The following is a 23,583-nucleotide window of genomic DNA, read 5'->3' as shown; positions in this document are numbered from 1 at the left end:
CCCTCTATGGAATTGCTTATGCAAATCCTCCCTCTTATAAATCTCTATCAGCCATCACTAGTCAATTATGTTTGCCTAGTGTTTCCCTGTAAATCCTGCAAATCTGTTTCCTGTACTCTCCCCAAAACTGATGGGAAGTTAATCGCTCTATAATTGCTTGCTATGTTTCACGTCCCCATAATGAGTAATGTTGCCATGTTCTCATCCTCAACCACCCGATTTGTCAACAACAGTTCCTAGAGCTAAGAGGAGTAGAGATGAAAATAATGTAGTTGTAGCAAGACTTGAAATATCAGAATTATCTCAAAAGTAGGCTAATAAAAAGAGAAGAAATTAGCTAAACAAAGTATTGCCTAAATACAGATCCATTAAATATAGAACATTAAAGTTGACATAAAAGAGAACAAGGCTTTTTTTAAAATCCTCACCCAAGGATATGTTTTTATTGATTTTAGAGAGAGACTAAGGGAGAGGAAGAGAGAAATATTAATCAGTTGTCCCAACCAGGATTGGAACCTGCCACCTTTTTGGTCTATGGGATGACACTCCAACTAACTGGGCATTTTAGATCTTCCCCCAACAATATATTTCTTTTCCAAAACAAATCCTTACTTTTGAAAATATTTGGTAATTAAAACAACAGACCAAAAGTTCAAATTATAGGGTAGGCATAATATACCTATGCAATACACATGAGGAAATGGCAAGTTATGAAACACATGCTTAAAAATACTGTAAAATCTTGCACAAACATGAAGACGCAGCTTAGAGAATCACAAAAATACTATATTTTTAACTTGTAAAAATCAAAATTGAGAAAGGTATTTTCTCCTTTAAAATAACACTTTTAAATATAGGGAATTTATTATTTTACTCTTCTTTATGTGTGCTCTTTTAAATGCTCTGTGATAGAAGATTCAGTCCATGTTACTTAACCCAAGGTCATTTTTATGTATGACTCTATTTGTTCAGTTGATGTGAAGTTGGGAGAAAAGACTATAACCAGAGATGAAGAGTATCAATATATATTTGTGTCTGTGATTTTAGGAACTCTTCAACCACACAATTTATGCTCTGAATCCTAATTGTTAAGATTCAGTACCATCTCATGAATAAATATATGAAACCTATGGGTCAGATTTTCTTTGTGCGAAGCTCTATCAGTATTCACATGGAAAGTATAAGATTTTAGATCTTACCTATTATTTCAGACACTTCAGTGCTTTGAGTCAGTCTTAAATGGCAGGGCCTGGGATTCTGTTCCCCCTTTAGTGCAGTCAGCTAGGATTTTAGTGTTTATAGAAATAAAACATTAAAAAGTAATATTTCCCATAGCAAACATTGAGAGACTCAGGTGCTTTACAAGTCCAAGTTTTGGTGTGTTTTTTTTACAATGTAACAATTTTTGTAAAACAGTTTTAACTCTAAATGATGAAAATCCTACACAGGAATGACTGCTACATTTTTAATGCACCCACAAGAGAAACCTATTTTTTGGTAATCTTGTAAGTAGAAGAAAAAGCCAATTTTTCATGTTCAAGAAGTGCTGACTATAAGACAAGGATTTGGTGGAACTCATTTGCATCTATAGCACCTTTTGGGACCTCCTGGTTCCTCCCAAACTTAATTTCCCTTATTAATAAGGCAAATCTATTAAATTTCTTTTTCTAATGCATTAATCAAATTAGAAATGAGAACTATCCTGGTGTCTTTTGCAGAAGGTCATGCATACAAGGAAGAGGCATATGGAACTGTTTCAGGAATTAAATCAGAAATTTCAAACTTTGGACAGGTTTCGGGATATACCAAATACAAGCAGTATGGTGAGTATTTTTTTGCTTCATCAGTACTTGATGCCATGCTAATAATGTGTCCCATTAGCTATTATCCCTGCCCTCCAGGAACTCCTATTTTTCTTGGGAACAAGACTTGGATCTGTAGAAAAAAAATAACCCCCCCAAAATGTACTTTGGAATGTGCTAAGCGGCAAATTAGGAATGACAGAATCTTAAAGCATTTTTATTCATATTTCAGATGCTCTCATTTAATTGAAATTAATTATATATCAAAAATGTTAGCTTCACCTGGCATTTTTATCAGAGTTAAAAATTAACTCATTATACAGATAATTAATTTTTTCCATTTTTTTGAAGGCCTGCATTTTAAGGTTATAAAATGTTACCTGAAATCAGAGTGATCGGTTTTATTTCCAGGAGATTTGGGATACACATCAACACTGAGGGCTTTGACTGCTGATGTGACCATTCTCTTCTCATTCATTCCCACTACTACAATCCTAACATCTGACTTCATCAGATAAAAATGATATTTTGTGGTTACTACATGCATGGCACAGTCAGAGCTCTACGGAAGCTGCATAATTATTTGTGAGCCTAGAAATCAGTGTACTAGTAGGAAGCTCACCAAGAACTATGATCCTGAGCAAGTTGCATTGCTCATGTCCCTAAAGTTCTATTTTCTCTTAAATTGAGCATAGGAAATAGTAATATGTGATTCCTTCGTGTCTCACAGCACTTTCCAAAGCGGGTGGGGCACTTGAGAGGGTCAGAAGCTAAGACTCAGCTGTAAGAAAGAGAGCTGGGATTGCTACTTGACACTACTCTTCACTCCACTATGGTGTTCTTCCTTTTCCTGAACCTCTGCAGTCCATCATCTGGGGTTTTGAGTATCTATCTATCTATCTATCTATCTATCTATCTACCTACCTACCTACCTACCTACCTACCTACCATCTATCACTCTAAGGCAGTGGTCGGCAAACTCATTAGTCAACAGTACAACGATTGAAATTTCTTTTCAGAGCCAAATTTTTTAAACTTAAACTATATAGGTAGGTACATTGTTATTAACTTAATTAGGGTACTCCTAAGGCTTAGGAAGAGCCACACTCAAGGGTCCAAAGAGCCACATGTGGCTCGCGAGCCGCAGTTTGCCGACCACGGCTCTAAGGTACATGGTGTTTGGTCACCTCAAACTTTAGTGACTATTTTATGTGTCATGAGTCTTAGTCCCAGCTTAACTTTTGAAGCATAATAATTTATGTATCTTTATGTTTATGCTTTTCTTGTGTTCCTCTCAGTACTAGTATAGTTATCATGGTAAGTTATCAATAAAGTGCTTTTCTTGATTTACTGCATGTCTATAATAGTTCAATCTGTGTTTATTAAATGATGGATATAAGAAATACTATACACTTTGGCTCTGTTCGGTAAATAGGTTAGGTATATATCTACCTATTTTCCTCCTTATAGGAGGAATCGTGCATTAGTGAGATCACCATCACAAAGCTAGACATGTAGAAGACACTTCAATGTAATGAGTGGTTCTCTCTCATCTCCAAATATTAAGCTGTCAATTTTTAGTTAGCAGACAAATGAGAATTGCATCATTGAGATTAGACCCAAACACATTAGCTACTCATTTTGGAATACTGAAAGCTAACATTGAAATAAATTGAAGAAACATTATTTGTTTAAACTAAAAGGAGAGGGTTATGTTTATAAATCTGAAAGGGTTATGTAACAGATACAGCTGGCTAGCTGCTATAATATGATTGTAATTTCCCCTTGTGGAATGCTCTGGCTATTAAATCATTAATGGCACAAATATCTGTATCCTAGTTTCCTGAAAACCAAAACAGTCTACTAATTACACCACATTTCTATAGTAGCATGTCTTTTCTAAAAAAGATTTATAAATATTTATCATTTGGGAGGTAGGAGTACAGAGGATAGCATTGTCATTGCTGGTTAACTATTGTCCTAAATATCTGAGAGCAGAAAAAATGTTTCTCATTCAGTTTTGATTAATAATGAGCATGTATGTGAATGGGTCCATTATCATTAATTCAGTTATATAATTCATAATGGCATATTGCTAATGAAAAACTGCACAATTGAGTAGAGAAAGACATTTTCAAAATAATCTCGATCAAGTCTTTTTTTTTTTTTTTTTTTTTTTTGGCGACTACCTCAAAACACCTGCCTAACTCTGCAAATAATGGTAATTATGTAGAATTTTGGAAATCAAAGGCAAAGCAAAAGACCATTTAGTTCCTTTCCCTGCTTCCAGCCAGGATAAAATTTAAATCACACTACAAAGAAAAGGTATTGTTAAAAGAACTCTTTTACTTTGAATGTCTACCCCAAACTAGTCTCCATCAAGATCTCTTTTCTACCAAGGAGCTTCTCCAAATTTTTGCTTTTAGAATATAGAATAAACATATCCCTTTTCACTTTGTCTCCAATATTGGTAGAAGGAAGGGACTTAACTGCAAGTGACAGCTAGCCTGCCCCTGGACCCATGAGTTATGGGAAACAGACAGCTCTGCTGTGTTTGGGGTCACACTGGATTCTCATGTTCAACTAACATTCTATTTCTGTTTGTTTATACAACCCTAAGACCAAATTAGCATTTTTGGAAGCTTCCATGCATGTTGGCTTATATTGAATATATAATCGATTAGGCCTTTTTCACCCATGTTGCATTTTGACTGCATCTTCTGTTTTGTACTTTAGCTAAAAAAATAAAAAATAAAAAACTGCTGCATAAATTCAAGAAGTTATACTAACTCTGATTGAATCTTATAAGATTCAGGCTTCCACTGAAGCCTGCCCTGGCCCTGTGGCTCTGTCAAATTCAATGATCTCTTTGGGCTGTTCCACAATTTATCATTCATCACTTGAACCACTGAAAATGGTACACCTTTCCATATGAGTGTAGGCTCCACTCTTGTCACATTCAACCGTACAGGAAGATCAGTATCTTGTAGGCACCTTCCCTTGACTACCAGACCTCCTCCCTCCCTGCAGATCCTGTCCCTCTCTGATTGCTGGGTGCAGTAACTCTTCAGCACTAAAGAAGCACGGGGCCTCTCACCTAAAGGTTGTCTACACCTTTGTGATCAATGGTGAGGACCACACTGCAGCTGGGATGCCAGAGGAGATGAACATGAAAGCCAACCTTAATTTATTACCCACTAATACAGTGGTTCTCAACCTGTGGGTCGCGACCCCTTTGGCGGTGGAACAACCCTTTCACAGGGGTAGCCTAAGACCATCCTGCATATCAGATATTTACATTACGATTCATAACAGTAGCAACATTACAGTTATGAAGTAGCAACGAAAATAATTTTATGGTTGGGTCACAACATGAGGAACTGTATTTAAAGGGCCAGAAGGTTGAGAACCACTGCACTAATAGAACCTCTCAGAAAGTTAATCACTCATGTACTGGCAATAATACTCTTTAAAATTAGAATCTAGACATTCTGACAAAGTTTAAAATTGGCCATTTTAGTCCATGTATCCATGGTGCTTGATCTTCAAAATATAAAAGGAAAATCATACGTGTTCCAAACATAATAAAACTCCTTGTTTCAAAGCAAACAAACTCACACTTTACATACCAGGAATTCTTTTAAGATTGAACTTTCTGTCAAACTAGCTTCTCAGAAAGCTTGTTTAGACACAGCGCTTGCCTAAGAGAGATAAATCCACCCTGTGGCTTGATTTGGCATAATTCACACCAGTGAACATCTCAATTGATGACTGATGATTCAGGTCACTGTACTGCCCCCAAACATTTAACCATTCCCCATCGCCTACAACACAAATTACAAATTTACTAGCCTGGCATACAAAGCCTTTATTCACCTCTGCCTGTTTTGGGGTTTTTTGTTGTTGTTTTTTTCCTGCTATTCATTTTAATCCAATTAAAACAAATTACTCATTGTTCTCAGAGTGGTCCCATCTCCATGCTCTCTGGATTTTTACTTTATAGTATGCATAACTGTTCAACCATCCAACCTCCAGCTCCACATGTGTCTTCATGACCAACCTATCCTTCTTAGGCAGCCCTAATGTCACTCTCCTCAGAAAAGGTTATGTGCTTTCCACACAAAAAAGCCATCTCTCCACCCTCCTCTGAACTCCCACAGCACATTTCCTGGATTGTAGATATATATAAATATCTCCATTTAACTGTAAGTATCTTCATGATAAGTATGATTACTATAGTGTGAGCATTTCTAAAATACCAGATGTTATACTAGGCGGTTCCACTTTTCATTTTTGCAACCCCACAAAGTAGGTAATGAGCTGCACATTTTCCTAACTCCTTTCGCCCACAATACAAAGCTTATCTCTGTTTTACAAATGTTCAAGTTTTGAGGTTCAGAGAAATTGAGTAAATTGCTCAAGGTCACATTCATTTGAAATGGAGCAAGTGGAATTTGGACCTGCATGTATCATGCTGCTTTTCCATATTTGATTTATTACCTTATTCTCCCTAATGCCTAATATGATGCCCAGCACAGAGCAGCTGATAAATATTGGTTGGAAGGAGAGAGGGAAGAAAGGAGGGAGAAAAAAGGGGTGATTTACAAAACTTCAGACTATTAGACTAAATCAGAATTAATCCCTTGCACAGCTCCTACAGGTGAACTTTTTATTAAATCTTTGCTATTAGCCTTTTTTTTCTTATCTGTCATAATGATGAAGGCTAATAAGTGCTGAAAATATCTATTGTATTTAGGATTTTTAATAATTTATTTTCTAGTTATAATAAATATTTCTACAGATTGTCTTTTTTCTTTAGAATGATTTTTAATATACTGAATGCAGATAATAATTCAAGTACTTGTTTTATGCCCCCCCCCCCCCGCCCCCCGCTAATTTGATTATATTTAGTAAAAGGCCAGAACTTGGGGGTGGGGAGGGGGATAAAGGACACATTCAGCATCTATAGTTGTTTTAGTTTAATTTTCTCTAAGGAGCTTTCAGTCATGATTGCCTTCTTGTTCTTTGATGTTACTCAGCTTAGTCTATCCCATTCCAGTTAGCAAAATGTTAAGCTATAGAAACCTCAACTGATGTGTCTATTCATATTTATTGAGCATCTATAACATATAACATGGAAGGTTTAGGTGGAGTCATGATTAAGCAGGACTTAAATCGTAGGTAGCAAGAGGTTGAATACTATGAAACATAAGAAGGAATGGCACCTGGTAGAGAGGTTTAAAAAAGAAACAAAACCTTATATTGCTGGATATATTTTCTAAAAAGCTATGCTCTTTGAACAGAAAAATCATTTTTATAAAATTACTGTGCCACCCAAATATATAAAAAATTGTGGGAAATGCATACAGCATTTTAAATATTCTAAAAACGATAATTTCTTGAAGGAAAACTAAGCAACAATACTAATAAAAATTCAGTTTTATGAAATATGGCCAGTTTGGGTAACTGTTTTTGTTATTACACTAGTGGCCCGATGCACAAAATTCATATGCGGGGGGGGAGGGGGTGCCTCAGCCCAGCCTGCACCCTCTCCAATTGGGGACCCCTTGGGGGATGTCCGACTGCAATTGGGCCTAAACCGGCAGTCGGACATCCCTCTCACAATCTGGGACTGCTGGCTTCTAACCGCTCACCTGCCTGCTCACCCCTAACTGCCCTCCCCTGCTGGCCTGGTTGCCGCCAACTCCCCTCTCCTGCAGGCTTGATCACCCCTAACTGCCTCTGCCTGCCTCATCGCCCCAAACTGCCCTCCCCTGCCGGCCTGATCAACCCTAAGTGCCTCTGCCTCAGCCCCCACCACCATGGCTTTGTCCAGAAGGAAGTCGGATGTACAGAAGATGGCTGGTCAACCTGGTCTAATTATCATATTACCCTTTTAGTAGTATAGATAGATTATATAGGATAGAATTGCTTAAATGGGGGCGGGGGAGCCTTTTTCAGCAGGAGGAAATGCTCTTTGCAGACAAAAACATATAATCCCTATATCTGGACTGATAGCCAGCCATATGTACTATACTACCAAACTGGTCATGAAAAAATTGAACCGCTTTCTTACACCTTACACCACACAGCTGTTGCCCTTAAAACCCCTCCTCAGCCCCCACCTTAGGTTCTGCCTTCACAGGTCACCCAGGTTAGGTTCTGATTGGTCGGTTTCTATGCCAATCAGCGTCAAAAGATCTGCCTCCTAGGCAGCCATTGGCTCCTGGCACTTCAGCCACATTTGGTTCTGATTGATCAGTTTCTATGCCAGTCAGCATCCCTGGGCCTATCTCTGGGCCTGATCAAAGAGGTGGGGCTGATCAGCAGCCCCTGCAGTGGCCCAGAGAGAAACAGAGGAGCAATAGCTGATCAACAGCTGTCACGGAAGCAGGGGATCAGACCCTGCCTCTCTCTGCAGGCCTCTCTCCAGGTCTGATCTGCAGCCCCCTCAGCAGTCAGTACTGGTTCGCTATGCCAGCACCAGCTGCAGTCAGTGTTGGGTCACCACGGCAACCCAGCACTGACTTCTGGTGTTTGGTTGAGCCTTGGTCATTGTGGACATTATGGACCCTGGCTCTCTCTCTATATAGATAACATGCCCCATTACATATCCTCAAAGATCCTACCAAAGGTCCTGGTAAATACTTAAATTTTTTCATGTAATCTTAACAGTAATTGATAACTACTTCCTATCTGAATGTATAGCCATACTGACACAAGGTGCCCAGAATATTATCTGCTGTCCCTTCCATAATACTATTCACTTCCTTTCATTGCTGGAATATTTTAGGATAAGTTATATAAGGTGTTCATCAGCTTTCTCAATGAAAGAAAACTGAAATCAAAACCATTTCCTGCAGCTGGTCACAATTTTAAATCATCTCTGCAGCATATAAACTGGATTAAGGTTACAAACACGCTGTCTTCCTGGAAACTTCAACAAGCAGCAATCCTAGTCATCAGATGAATGACTCTCTTCTCTTCTCAACAGGAAAACCCAGCACCAAACAAGAATCCATGGGACACTTTCAAAAACCCCAGTGAATACCAACATTACACCACAATCAATGTCTTAGATACAGAGGCAAAGGACGCTTTGGAACTGAGGCCAGCAGAGTGGGAGAAGTGTCTGAATTTGCCTCTGGATGTGCAAGAGGGTGACTTTCAAACCGAAGTTTAACAAAATCAAAATGGACTGAGATAGAGACAAAACTTATTGCACTGACACTTAAGACTTGGGAAGCCTGACATTTCTATCTGGACAGCGTGACTATCCTATGTCAGGACCTTCACATGCCACATGTCAGTGGTGTTAGCGTATGGTAACTTCTCCCTGGCCAGGCTAGTGGAGAGAGGACCAGGTGTACAGTTCTGACCATCCTGTGTTGTAAGTACCCGTGGAATGGATTTGTAAGGTAATCTTTATAGATAAACCTCAAGCAACGATTCATGTTGTAACCGCTTCATATGGTTTAGTTTTCAAAAAACTTCACCATGAAGCACAATGTATATATTTATGCAGTTTTTAAAGTTTATAACAGTCTGTTTGGCCATTACTACACTTTTTACTTTATAATATAAAAGCAAAGTTTTTGTCATTAAATGAATGTTTGTTGAGCTACATTCTTCATTGCTTTAAATGCAATAAAGTAATAATCTCACTTTTATATGAATAATATATTTCACATCTTTATTATTGCAGTTTTCTCTAGAAAGCTCTGAGTAGCTTTCTCTGCTGCAGCTGTGTATAAAATATTTAAAATGTTGTATGGTGTAAATAAACTTTTGTCTACATATCAGTTTTTTAGTGCATTTTATTTTAGATTTGTTGAATGGAAATTTACATATTTATAAACTTTTTTTGAATACAAATACTGAACATGTATTCATGGTTTTAATAGCATACCATTATTACTCCTTTGGGGCTAATGACTTCTCAAATGTAATAGTAGGTTTGTACAATGCCTCTGTACTTTCTACTCAAACAGCCTTTGGAAAAATGTACTATGTCAATGGGGCTTGTCAGAAACCTGCTGCCATCATACCCTTACATATATATACATATATACATATATATACATATATATATATATATATATGTATAAATATGTATATATATACACACACACATATATACACATATATATGTATATATATATTTTTTTTCTTCTATCTTGTGGCAAAAAGTCTACTAGTAGAAAACAGTAAGTTAACATACAAAACATAATACAGGGAAAATGTTTATTATAAGTAACTGCCTGTTTCACAAAGGAAACTATTTATACTACAGTTCTTCATAGCATATAAAAATAAGAACTTATTCAGGGTTTTAAAGAATCTGTATCTTCTCAAGCAGAAGGAAAAGGGCAGTGGGGGTATTTGGTAGATGATTTCTCTCTGGTTTGAAGAGTGGAAGTCTGAAGTGAGATGACTGCAAGACAGTCACTAGTGCCTCTGTAGTGTCCTCTCTAGTGTCAAAGCCACCCCGGTGCATTGAAGGAAGCACCAGGGAAAGAATTCAACAATTCTCTCATTTTTGTTTTGTTTTGTTTTTGAGGAATGGATGATGAGATTGTTTTTTTTCAGTCTGAAAGAAGTAAAGGGAGTGGAGAGGAGACTGGGGTTTTCAAAATTCCTAGAGTGTTTCTTTAGATTAGCTCATTGTTAAACCTAAGGTGCATGGTTTTCTGTGGTCTGTCAGAAACAAGTGAGCTGCTCTGCCACCCAGGACCTTGGGGACCCCACCCTGCAGGCAATAATGCGGGAGACACATGTACTTCAACACTCACGTGTGCTGCTAAGCTAGAGCCTTACAAACAGCCCAGCTCGGGCTGACCTCCTCTCAGATACTAATGTTCTCAATGTAAAGTTGTTAAAAATATTTAATTAAATTTTTAAAAATTAAAGTGACATAATTGTACAAAAAAAAAGAGTATAGCATAACTAGACTGATTTTTCAATGAAATAAACTTCTTGCTAATTATAATGTAATTGTAATATTAAATGCCTATTACATTTATAAGATACTTTCTACTGATAAGAATAATCCTATCTAATAAAAGGGTAATATGCAAATTAACCATCACCCCATCACAAAGATGGCAGCGCCCATAGCCACAAGATGGTGGTACCCCGTCCTCTTAGCCCCGCCAGAGTACCCCAGTCTGGGGCGGGGCGGGGCGGGGAGGGAAGGGGCCCGCTGAGAGCAGGCAGCATGAGCAGCCTGGCAGAATGCCTGCTTCGTCGCTGCGGCGATGAGGCAAGCGTTCCACCCTGGCTGTGGAGGGCCTCTGGCCAGGCCAGGCTCGGAACGCTTGCATTGTTGCAGGCCGAGCTGAAGGGACATCCCCCCCGCCCCCGCACGAATTTCATGCACCGGGCCTCTAGTATTTAGTACATTTCTCTAAATCTAACCATCTATGTCAACTATCTGTAGGTCTCTATATTTATAGATGGATATACACATATGTATCTGTATATATACATACTATCCCATATAATAAAAGCCTAATATGCTAAGTGTCCTATCGTCCGGTCGGCCATTCAACCAATCAAAGCATAATATGCTAATGATATGCTAAGGCCACTCAACTGTTCACTATGACATGCACTGACCACCAGGGGGCAGACACTCTGACTGGTAGGTTAGCTTGCTGCTGGGGTCTGGCCAATTGGGACTAAGCAAGATGGGCCAGACACGTCCTGGAGCTCTCCTGCAGTCACTCCCTGGCTGACCAACCTCCATGGCCCCAATAGTACAACGGTGGGGACCCTCGGCCTGGCCTGTGCCCTCTCACAATCTGGAACCCCTTGGGGGATGTTGGAGAGCCAGTTTCAGCCTGATCCTACAGGCCAGGCCTAGGGACCCCACTGGTGCATGAATTTGTGCACCGGGCCTCTGGTACATATATATAGATTCATAATGCTCAGCTCCACCTCAGTAACCTTTAGAGTGAATGAAAACCATGTATGCAGCTCCCCATTTCAAATTTTGAAATCTTTATGAAAAGCCCACAATCAGCATATGTTTGGAAACAAAAATATATATTTATAAAACAAATTCAATATTTTAGATTAATAGTTCTTATAATGAAACTGTAATATTCATTGCCATAAAACAAAATCTTACACTTTTTCACTTCTATTTTTCTTTCTTCTAACAACTCAATATTAGATTAATATATTAAAACTAACCAGAACTTGCATACTCAAAAATGTCAGGGTGAATTTTTTGGTTACTCTAAGAAGGATGCCAAGTTGTAGTGGTACTTGTTTGTTATTTAATCTAAAAGAAAAAAATGCAGGTCACTAAGTATTAACAATCATAATTTTAAGGAAGCTCTCTTCTAGTTCACTTCTCTAAGTTTCCACTGCATTTACTTGCATACCCTACCAAAGCTGAGTTGCAGCTGAACCCTTAGACAGTCCTGGGCAGTTTTCTCTGAGCCCACTGCACTTATGACCTGCCAGGATCTTTGAGCCCTTGAACTAACTGGATGTTCTTCCCCTTCCTCCACATCCAAATTTTACTTATACTTTAAGGTACACCTCATTATTTCATCTTCACAAAGTTTTATATAATTTTCCAAGCTAGAAATAACTCCTGTGAACTCATATGACACTGCTCTGTAATTTCTTAGGACATTTAAAATCTTTATCTTGTTATTTATACACATTTCTGATATCCTCTGGAAAATTGTAAGAGTTTGGAGGGCAGGATTCATGTCTGATCCATTTTTGTATCTCTTAAGGGACCTAGCACAATAATGTTCACACAATAAATGTTTGCTGAATTATTGGTGGAAATTTTTTAGTACTGCTTGCAGTCATACATCATATCAAGTCACACATTTAAAAGTGTTAACTGAACAATTATTATGTGTTTACTTATATGTTAGGGGACTATAGGGCCTCTATTTTAAGTAACTCAATTTATTAAAAATATAAGATACATATGTGAAATGAGTATTATTCCTTAAATATCAATAAGCTTTTATTACCCTTTATTGTCTTTTTATCCCCATGAAGCAGGAAAGTAGAAATTAATTATCCTAAAGAAAGGAGGCTCAATATACACATGGCCAACAGGCATATGAAAAGATGCTCAACATTGCTAATCATCAGAGACAATCATACCCATAGAGAGATACCTGTTAGAATGGCTATCATCAAAAAGTCAACAAATGACAAGTGCTGACAAGGATGTGGAGAAAAGAGAACCCACTATAGAAAACATTAAAAATACATTAAAAATAGAGCTACCATATGATTCAGCAATTCCACTTACATTAAATATACTCAATTAAATAGCTCAATACATTAAAAATAGAGCTACCATATGATCCAGCAATTCCACTTCTGGGTATTTATCCAAAGAAAATAAACACATTAACTCAAAGATATATGTTCCCCAATGTTCATTGCAGCATTACTAGTAATATCCACCTATAGGGCCATCAATAGATGAATGCATAAAGAAGATGTGATATATATGGAATATTCAACAATAAAAAGAATGAAATCTTGCCTTTTGTGACAGACAACATGGATAGACCTAGAGGCTATTATACTAAAATAAATAAGTCAGAGAAGGCAGAGAAAGACAAATACTGTATGTTTCATGCATATGTGGAATTTAAAAACAAAAATGAATAAACAAAACAGAAACAGACCCATAGATAGAGACAAAAAGCTAATGGTTACCAAAAGGAAAAGGAGTGGGAATATAAATAAATAGATAGATGATAAATTTAAAAAATTAAAAATAGATCATTAAAGAAAGATATGGGGGCTCAGAAGAGGGTAAATGACCTACTCAATATTTAAGAGCACCATAAATAAACGATAGACCCAATATTAGAACCCACTCTTCTGACTTCTACTCCAGGGCCCTTACCATGTTAACAATAGTGTTTCTACCTACACCTTTAAGATAATTAAGTCCCCAAATAAAGACAAGTTTCATGGAGATGTTTCTCAGGCAAATAGTAGAAGCATAAAACTGAAAATATACATCAACTGTCATGGGGGTGGTGAGGCCAGGAGCAAGTTGTAGCAGAAAAGCATGCCTGACCCAAAATAACAGGTAAGTGCCACATTGGTTGTATAATAGTGAGTATAACTGCATTCCAAAATAACAGGTGATCATAAAGAGGTTTGGTTCTATCATTCATTGTATGCTTTATTTTCACCTACTTAACTTTTCAAATCCTCTTAAAATATAGTTACTGTTTCATTACTTTGGGGATTACCTGCACATCAGCAATAGGACATGAAAGAGAAGCCAACGTGAATTTCAGAATGGCTTCAGACACTCTATAAAAACACACAGCCACAATTTTTTTAAAAATTGCAGTCAATAAACTTGAAGTTGGGGCTTCAGAAAATTTAGTTTGTAAGTTCTGATTACTTCTCAGCTTCTTGGAAAAACTTTATTAATTTTAGCTTCCCAGCTATCTATGTCAAAATCAATTAATTCAATTCTACAAATGTTTAGTATTGCATCAAAGAATATGAATTAAATATATGTCTAGTATGTTGATCTACACAAAATTTTCCATGATAACAGAATCATCTTGCCACCTGAGATGCTTCTGTAGTTAAATTTGTAACTGGGGTAGTATATCAGAAAAGAGAGTTAAGAACCGAGAATCATAGACTATAGAGATAGAAGAAATTGTGGCAACCGATTAAAATGGCAACCATTTTCAACTGTCAGAAAGCAAATTCAGAGTTAGATAAAGAAAGACTTTACTTGAAAAGACTACTGCAATAGGGGCAGAGGAACTATTTAATAAAACACTTCAACTGCAAGATTTATAAGCATCCCTGACATCAGGCAAAAGGGGCTTTTCTTTTATAGGGAAGAGTCAACAAAACTAGAAAGACTGGATATAGGAAAGTTTTTGTGGCCAGCCAATTCTGAGAAGAATGGTATATAGGGGAGGTTGTTCCACCTTCCAATGCTTGGTTAACTGCTCGAAACTTGTTTAAAAAATCAAGAGTGGGCCAAAGTTCAGGCGCTTGGGGGAAGCAAGATGCCTAACTAAAATTTGGTCAAGTTAAGTTAGAATGTATTTTGTTCAGATTGGTTAATGGGGACAAACAGTTCAGTGAGTAATTTCTGAGATGAAGACTAGGAATCTGGAGAGTCTGTGTCTGACTTTGTCATAAGTAAACAAGAGGTTCATCTGAGAGACTTATCTAAGTAGTATTGGGAGGGGGGTTCTTTACAAGAAGTCATGTCCTGGAACACAAAAGGGTGGAGGGATTTCTTCACCGTTGATATTTTCCAAGAGCATAGGGTTTAGGTAAAATTCAACTGTCACAGAGGAAGAAACTAAGCCCTTTGGAATGAGAAGAATTTTTCAAAAATTGTTAAGGTTCAGCCAGTAGTGATTAAGAGAAAGGATTTTCTCATATTAGATCATAGCCATGACTCTTTAAGCAAAATTAATTCTAAAAAGAAAGTGGTAAATATTACAAGCTTGATGAGAGCACCTGATTTTCTTGAATTCTGAGTTTACCAATAATCTTTTAGCTTGGACTCCTGTTTGTACCTTTATGTCATACAACTTGTTGGTATTGAGATGCTGGTTCAGAAACATCTAGCTTTCTAAGATATAAAAAATGAAACTTTTAAAAATATATTTTTTTATTGATTTCAGAGAAGGGAGAAGGAAAAAGAGCTATAAAGATCAGTGATGAAAGAGAATCACTGATTGGCAGCCTCCTGCACACTCCCTACTGGGGATTGAGCCCACAACCAAGGCATGTGACCTGACTAGGAATCAAACCCTGACCTCCTGATTCATAGGTCTAGCCCAACCTCTGAGCCACACCAGTAGGCTAAAAAAAAATGGAACTTTTGACTTGTGTTTAAAACATCATTAATATTAGTCAGTGTCCAAAGACATGGCACCAAGATGCCAAAGCAACAATTACATTGGGCAAACTTACACAGGCAAGGAAGACTTTATTCAAGCTACTACTACAAGGGGAGAGAGGCCAGACTCAGTCTGAGCTCAAATAGCTGGGAGATGTTAAGAACTGGAATTGGGGAGGGGGGAACCATCTGTGTTTTTTATTTGACCTTACTCCAAAGAAATGTAGACTTTATCAGATCTTTATGACAGGAGGTAGCTCCTACTCTCCCATAGAAACTAAGAGATAGGTAAACTAACTTACGTGATGATTACATTGTAAAAACATGACTCGGGTCCTTGAAAAAGACATAAAACTGGCAGAATGGGTTTAAAAGGACTTATATCTCAAAGAGGCAAATTAAAAAAATGTACAATTACAAGCTTTCTAAAATAAATGTTCTAAGAGAGGTCAGGGGCCTAGAGTCAAGAAGCAGCCTGTTTCAAGTATAGTCAAGCTGAGGGGAATATAAAGGCTTTCTTGGTCACAAGTAAACTAAGATATTGGCACCTAAAAACCAGCTAAATTGGTAAGACTCATCTATGAGCTTAATCTACTTCAATACAGTCACCTCAAAACACCCAGCCAGAAACATCCAGCATTTCTTACCTTTATATAAAGATAAATAATTAATTGTGGAAATGATTCTTCTGGTAGCAACCACCCATGTAAAAAGCCTAAGAGCCTCTTGAGGAGTGTCTGAATATACCTTCCTCCTCACCAAAACCACTAAACTCACTTTTAATGACCAATGTTCAACAACAACAAAAAAGGGAACTCAGAAAGATTAGAAATGAAGGTCAGCATTTCGTTCCTATTCTTTTTCTCTCTCAACCTAGAATTGCATTCCTTTAATTCATAGAGTATTTTATGTATGGACTAGAAGATAATTTTTTGTAGTCACTAGGTTGTTCTTTATTCAGAAGTGAACTTGAAGTGATTTATAAAAATGTATACATTAATATATTTATTCAACAAATATTTAGAACCAGTTGCAGTCAAGATACTATTAGGAGATGGTGATTTAACAGTAAACAAAACATGGTCCCTATTTTCAAGAGACTTAGTGTCCCAGCAGACATACAAACCAACAAACAAATAATACAATCTGATGGATTTATGTAGAAATGAAAAAAGAGTATGCTATGGGAACACTTGTAAAGGCACTAATATATACACACATAGTTTGAGGAAGGATAATAAAGGTGACACAGAAGCTAACTTAGCACCTCAAATATATACCTGAAGATCCTAGACTCCTCTGGAGCTGCACCAAGTGATGGCTCTGAGCTTCCTAGCAACCAATGCAAATACAGAAACTGCAATTAATTATGCAGTTCAGAGTGTCCTGCAGATAAAAACCAGTATTTCCTCTGTAGAAGCAAAAGATTGAGAAGTGCTTCTAATAAATCATCATAATGCATTACGTAGTGACTTCTTTATCAACAGCGTCCTTATTAATTTCCTGAGCTTTACAGAGATAATCATTATGTCCTATCTTGGAGGGTAATGTGATGGTTAATTTCCTTCTCAACTAGACCACAGTATATAGATACTTGGTCAAATGCCAGTCTAGATGTCATTGTGAAGGCCTTTCAGGTGAGATTAACATCTAAATCAGTAAGACTGAGTACAGCAGATTACCTTCCATGGTGTATATGGGCCTCCTAAAATCAGTTGAAGGCATTAGGAGAAAAAGATTGAGGTTCCCAAAGAGAAAACTCTTCCTCCAGACTGCCTTCAGACTGGAGCTGCAGCATCAACTTCCACGGGTCTCCAGTGCCTGGCCCCACAATCCTGTGAATCAACTCCTCAATTCCTTAAAATCTCTCTCTCTCTCTCTCTCTCTCTCTCTCTCTCTCTCTCTCCACACACACACGCATGCACATGCCCATTGGTTCTGTTTATTTGTAGAATCCTGATTATTACACGTAAATACTTGACACCCAAGTACAATCACCAAAAACATTTTTTCACAGAGTCAAAACACTGTACTATAAGCACAAAGCTTTCCCATGATATGGCTGAGAGAGAGAGAGAGAGAGAGAGAGAGAGAGAGAGAGAGAGAGAGAGAGAGAAACATCCATTCTACTTCAAGAAATCATCCATGCATATGATTTTTCAAAACAGATGTTTTGGTAATAATTTTAAGGTGTTTCTGAGTGCTTATGAAACTTTATGTATACATATTCATTTAATCCTCAAAATAAATCTATAAGGCAAGTTCTATTATTATTTTCATTTTACAAATAAACTGACGTCCGTAACTTTGATATTACACAAGGCAGTAAATGGCACAGCCAGGATTCAGCCTCATAGCTTTGTCCCACAGTCTAAGTTCCAAATTATTCTGCTGAAAACTGAAGAGTTTGGGACAGCAAAAAGTTAAAGGTTAAACTCACTAGTGAGTATTTGGGATGATTAAGGGCAGATCTGCAGAATCCAGCAGAGAAACATGGGTATCCAGAAGACCACAAGCCCTCCAACAGAAGAGTGCTGAGAAAAGCCACCAAGAACTTCCTCAGGACATAAATTTGGGTTTGGGTCAACCTGGGGGAACGTGAGAGACTGTGATCCCAAAGTTCTACATCATAACAGTGATAGCGAACCTTTTGAGCTCGGCGTGTCAGCATTTTGGAAAACCCTAACTTAACTCTGGTGCCGTGTCACATATAGAAATTTTTTGATATTTTCAACCACAGTAAAACAAAGATTTATATTTTTGATATTTATTTTATATATTTAAATGCCATTTAACAAAGAAAAATCAACCAAAAAAATGAGTTCGCGTGTCACCTCTGACACGCATGTCATAGGTTCGCCATCACTGTCATAGAACATCAAAATGATAACTTTTGCTTAGAGAATATTACCATCAGGTTAATTCTGCTTTCATTCAAGTATTCTTTTACAATTCAACATTCACAGAACATCTAACTTTTAAGTGATTTAATTTGCCAGTGAACCTTCAGGATAAACTGGTGACATTAGTATTAATTAGTCAATTAGATATTTACTAAAAATTGTAATTAGGGCTCTGAAATTATGCATTTAAAGTCATGCTTGCAGATAATGATCATGTCAAAGAATGAGATATCTCTTATGGCCATATGACTTTATGATTATAAAGTCATTTTTGGGGGGTGATAGGGGAGATTGCTTTTATTTCTGTTCTATATGCTGGGGAGGAGGGAGGGAAACACATCCAATTCATTAAGAAATGGTGCCAAGTCAGTAAGGTAAAGAGGAGCTAGGACACAGCTTGGTGTGTCTCTTGGAGGGATCACTGCCACAAACTGTGACCCTCAAGGTAAAAGTAAGACATCCTATATAAAAAGAGAGGAATATGCTAATTAGCCATTACGCTGCATTGTCATGACCAATCTATAAGTGGTGGAGAGCAACAGGAGGGCAGGGCAGCGAGCTAATGAGCTGCAGAGAGCTACCAGTGGCAATGGGTGGGTGGCCAGTTGAGGCAAGTGGCAGTGAGCTCCTCGTGCAGGGACTCATGCGCAGGGCTCCTAGTAGACAATAAACAGCATCATTAGCCAGGAAATTGTAAAGGTAAATTAAAAAACTGTAGACAGTCTTACTTTTTTTTCCTCACAGAATTCCCACAGAAGTGAGAAAGAACACAACAATAATCAAAGAAAGATTAGTTGTGTCTTCAGCGCTCACTAGCATTCAGTTAAATATTGCCCTGAGAAGACCAGACTTGTAATTTTTTTATGTAGGAAACTACTGTGCACTTTGGACAAAATGTCTAGCAAGTAATTGTTCTAATTTTGGAAGAAGTAGCACGTTGATCTTAAAAAAAAAACTATGTCAATACATTTCTTCAGCATTGGCCTGGCCAAGATTAATAATAATTATATCAAGTTTGCCAAGTAAATTTACAGATAAAGTTTTATATTTTATACTGATTTTAATGCATAGTTGTCATTTGAGTTGGTAACCAAACTAAATGGTATGGCCTCACATATATTTCTATATGAACTCTGATCATCTGACGCCTTTGATAAGTACTGTGACGTACACACCCAGTGCTTCTCATGTCTGATCCTTAGGGTATGGTGAATGGGGATGGCTCAGGGCTTTCACGTGGCTGCTACTTGCTGATCTTCCCTTTCATGGAAGCAGAGGGAATCAAGCACTGGAAGCAACTGGCAGGCCCTTCTCTTGCTACCTAACCTTCCCAGTGACCCCAGGATCTGAAAGGCAGAATAAAGAATGGAGCAAATTCATGGCATGACCTCCCCCTTCCTCAGAGTCCAGCCATTTCACCACCACAGCAGGCAGACTAAGCTGCTGCACTTTCCTAAAAGGAGGCGTGTTTCCATAGATCATTCTGAGCAAATAAATCAGACCATTGTGCTGAGGACTCTTCCTTATTCTGATTTTAGGATCTTGGAGAATAGCCAGCTTTTAGGAAACTATTCCCGTTTTACTCCCAGAGTTCCTCAGACCCAATTTCCAGATAGATAAGCCATGTCAAATGGTACATTTAATAGGAGATTTTGAATAAAGCACTTTATTTGCCCAATTTCACATTTGGTCATTCATCAGACAGGTGATATTTTTTTCTTCATGGAGAGATGGGAATATAAAGCAATGCCACACATCATATGTTGAATTGAAGCTCTCTAATCATGGCCTTCCAATTTTGCCAACATGTGTTGTCTTTATTTGCATGGGAAGCTTGTTTGCTAAGCACTGTTTGAGGAAACATGGGGATGCATATGAAGCTGTACTGGGGCTAGTTGGCTTAGTTGGAACCATATTTGGGATGGAGCATGACCCTCATGTGGGCCAAGTGCTTTTCTCTTGCTACAGAAAAGCACAGAAGAAGCCAAAAATAACTGTATCCTTGCCAAGTTTGGCAGAGAATTAAAGCACTTCATAGAATACAATCTGGGACCTCCTGAACGAAGACCAGGCATTTGGCATCAGCATAGTTTCTTTGATTGAGCACCGCCAGACCATTTATATGACCAAAAAACTCCACTTTATTAGGCTCTTAAAAATACTTGAATGTAAGAAGGGTTGTGGTCTTTGATTTTTTTAAATCATTTTTATGAAGATAATAAAAGAGCATCATAACCTAGAATTCTTTTGTATATTTTTTAAAAGGCAATTCTATAAGTACTATTGGGGAGTAGCCAAGAAATTGCTAATAACCATATTGCATACAGATTTCTCAGGAACCCAAGCAGAGACCCTCTGCCTGAGTGTTTACCCGACATGTCTTCTGGGACATCTCAGAGCTGAGGTTGCACATCTTTCTGTTGACATCAACATTATGACAACCATGTGTTTATATAGCAGGATGCTAGCCCTTGTCCACAATTTCAAATGCTTCGCTTCACCGCAGCTGTGCAGAGACCTTCCTGACCCTATTTTAATTGGTATAATTAACTTCCAATATTATAGTTCTAACATGCTAGATTTTTTTTTCAGAATTCATCTGACACTCAAAGAGAAAAATCTCTGAAAATTTTCATTAAGAGAAATAATCTTGCTTCCCTTATGCATCCAAGAAAAGCTGAATAATATCCAAGTAGGCATTCATAGGTGTCTTTCTAGTTGTACATAATATTCCTGCAAATTTGTATATGGTCCTATACTCTCTGGATCAAGCAAGGGCTGCCCTAGAAATAGTTGCTATACCGAAGGTAAGGAGATGGAGCAAACCTTTCTACTTCTTGCTCATAGTCACATATGCAGAAATAATGGTTATGTAGAAATTACTCCCTTCCTCCTAAGTTTCCAGTTAGACATAGACAAGCCCAAGAATTTCAAATTTCTACATATCAAAGGTTTTTCTGCTATTAAAAATTTTATAAAAAGTCAAATGGAAAAGAAGGCTTCAAAAATATAAATTAGAGAATGAATATCAATTTACCACCCCGCAAGATCATCAGTGCTTTTCAGCAACATACAGATTAAAAACATGATCATTATTTTTAGGGGCTGGTGGATGAGAAGGGGGAGAGAAAACAAAGAGGGGGAGAGTATGAGAATGAGCACTGACAGCTAAATTGAGAGAAACATAAAAGGCATATGTAGAAAGCAATTTGGGCACACACACAAATTTGTGCTTCTTTGCTAGCCAAAAGCATGTAATGCTCATGGGGACTACAAAGCATCCAGTCGTTGGTGAAAACACAGTGCATAAAGAAAGACCAGGAAGCATTGTGTAGTGAATGGCAAGGCATGGAAGACATTGGAAGGGGAAGAAAAGTAGACAGATGCTGGAGCTGCAGATGAGATGCTGAGATACTGACAGGGATATTTAGCGATAGAATTCTTTGTAAAGACTAATTTCCAGTGGTTATCCAGCTGTGTGCCAGTTGTTGCTATAAACAATGAACACAGCTTCTTAATTTCTTTTCCAGTACAAATTTTCACCTACATGTCTAGGGAAATTTGGTTCTGTGGTAAATGGTATAAAATCAATGGGGAAACATATTTATGGTACCATAAAAATATTGTATCTAGAGAAACTAATGTGGTTTTAATCTGCTTGAAGTCCATTTTTATATTTTGCTAAAGTACTGATCAAGATTAAGAATAAGACTTTACCTTCAGTTTTTTATTTAGCCTCAACTATATACTAATTATGACACAAAGAAACCACTCATAGAGATATATGTACCCCTATGCTTATTACAACAAATTTACAATAGCCACAACAACGTAAGTGTTATTCGACAGATGACTGGATAAAGATGTGGTCCATATATACAACAGAATCTAATGAGCCATAAAAAAGATAAAATATTGCCATTTGTAACAACATGGATGGATCTTGAGATTATGTGACATGAAATAAGTCTGACGGAAAAGAACAAGAACTACATGACCTCACTCATATGAGAGATATAAAAGTAAGAAATGAACAAAAAAAATCAAACTATAGAAACAGACAACAGTATAGTGGTCAGCAGAGGGAAAGGGCAATAGGGGGAGGACGAAGAGAGAAAAGGGGGTCAAATACATGGTGATGAAAGGATACTAGACTTTGGGTGGTAAGCACATAACAGAGTATACGGATGTCATGTTATAAAGTAGTTCACCTAAAATTTATGTTATTACCATGTTATCCAAATAAATTTAATGATTTTAAAAACCCACTCTATTTCCAGTGACCCAAAGGAACAACAGTTCTTATTACCTATGCATAGGAGATGAAAACAACCTGTTGGGTAAGAAAACATGTGGCAGAGGAGAAATAGGAAAAATAGAAGAGGACATTTGTTCATGGTAATTCTTTTATAGATATACTAGAGGCCCAGCACAGGAAATCTTGCATGGGTAGTGTCCCTAGGCCTAGCCTGCGATCAGGGCCATCTTCAGCCCCCTGCCAGTTCCCAGTCCCGCCCCACCGCCACCACCCACCCTGGTTCCCCAGGTTCCCCATTCGCCATCTGGAAACCAGAGCCGGGAGGCCGGGGGTGGGGGGGGGTGGGGGGGGTGGGGACGAGAGGTGGTCTATGCACCTCATAGCGACTGGTCGAGCGGTCGTTCTGGTTAAGCTGTTATGGTTGCTGGGCTTTTATTATATAGGATAGAAAGTGGGAGAGCAAAGTGGCACTAATAGTAACTGTACTACCTGAGTGTGTTGAATCTTAAGATGTCTTGAGCTCTACCATACCTTCAAGAGTCTATGATTCTGATGAAGGACTTTGACCCAGAAAATTTATAAACACCGTATTAGTCATATTAGGAAAATATATAATGATCATAATGGGGAAATGTATTTCACTGAAAGGGCCCATGGCAGATGTTTCTCTAACAAATATTCTCCATCAAAAGCCATCTCATTACCAGCCTATGGTTTTTGAGTGACATAAAA

The 23,583-nt window shown here is 37.8% G+C and overlaps 1 protein-coding gene and 1 long non-coding RNA gene across 6 annotated transcripts in view; one reads left to right on the top strand and one right to left on the bottom strand.

Moving 5' to 3' along the window:
* ADGRB3 (adhesion G protein-coupled receptor B3) overlaps positions 1-9,573 on the top strand; it is a 699,707-nt gene extending 690,134 nt beyond the window's left edge. For all 5 annotated transcript variants that reach the window (XM_070418313.1, XM_070418316.1, XM_070418315.1 and 2 more), the window contains 2 exons: positions 1,719-1,823; positions 8,797-9,573. In XM_070418313.1, the coding sequence (XP_070274414.1) occupies positions 1,719-1,823; positions 8,797-8,985 (294 nt within the window). In that variant the 3' untranslated portion in view covers positions 8,986-9,573. The remainder of the gene's footprint in view (positions 1-1,718; positions 1,824-8,796) is intronic.
* LOC139012402 (uncharacterized) overlaps positions 1-23,583 on the bottom strand; it is a 68,700-nt gene that overhangs the window by 26,483 nt on the left and 18,634 nt on the right. The window lies entirely within an intron of this gene.

Source organism: Myotis yumanensis, unplaced genomic scaffold, assembly GCF_028538775.1.
Source record: "Myotis yumanensis isolate MYYU_CA2020_CCGP unplaced genomic scaffold, mMyoYum1.0.hap1 SCAF_6, whole genome shotgun sequence".
NCBI lineage: Eukaryota > Metazoa > Chordata > Mammalia > Chiroptera > Vespertilionidae > Myotis > Myotis yumanensis.
The sequence above is the reverse complement of the archived record's forward strand: the minus strand, read 5'-3'. Positions and strand labels throughout refer to the sequence as shown.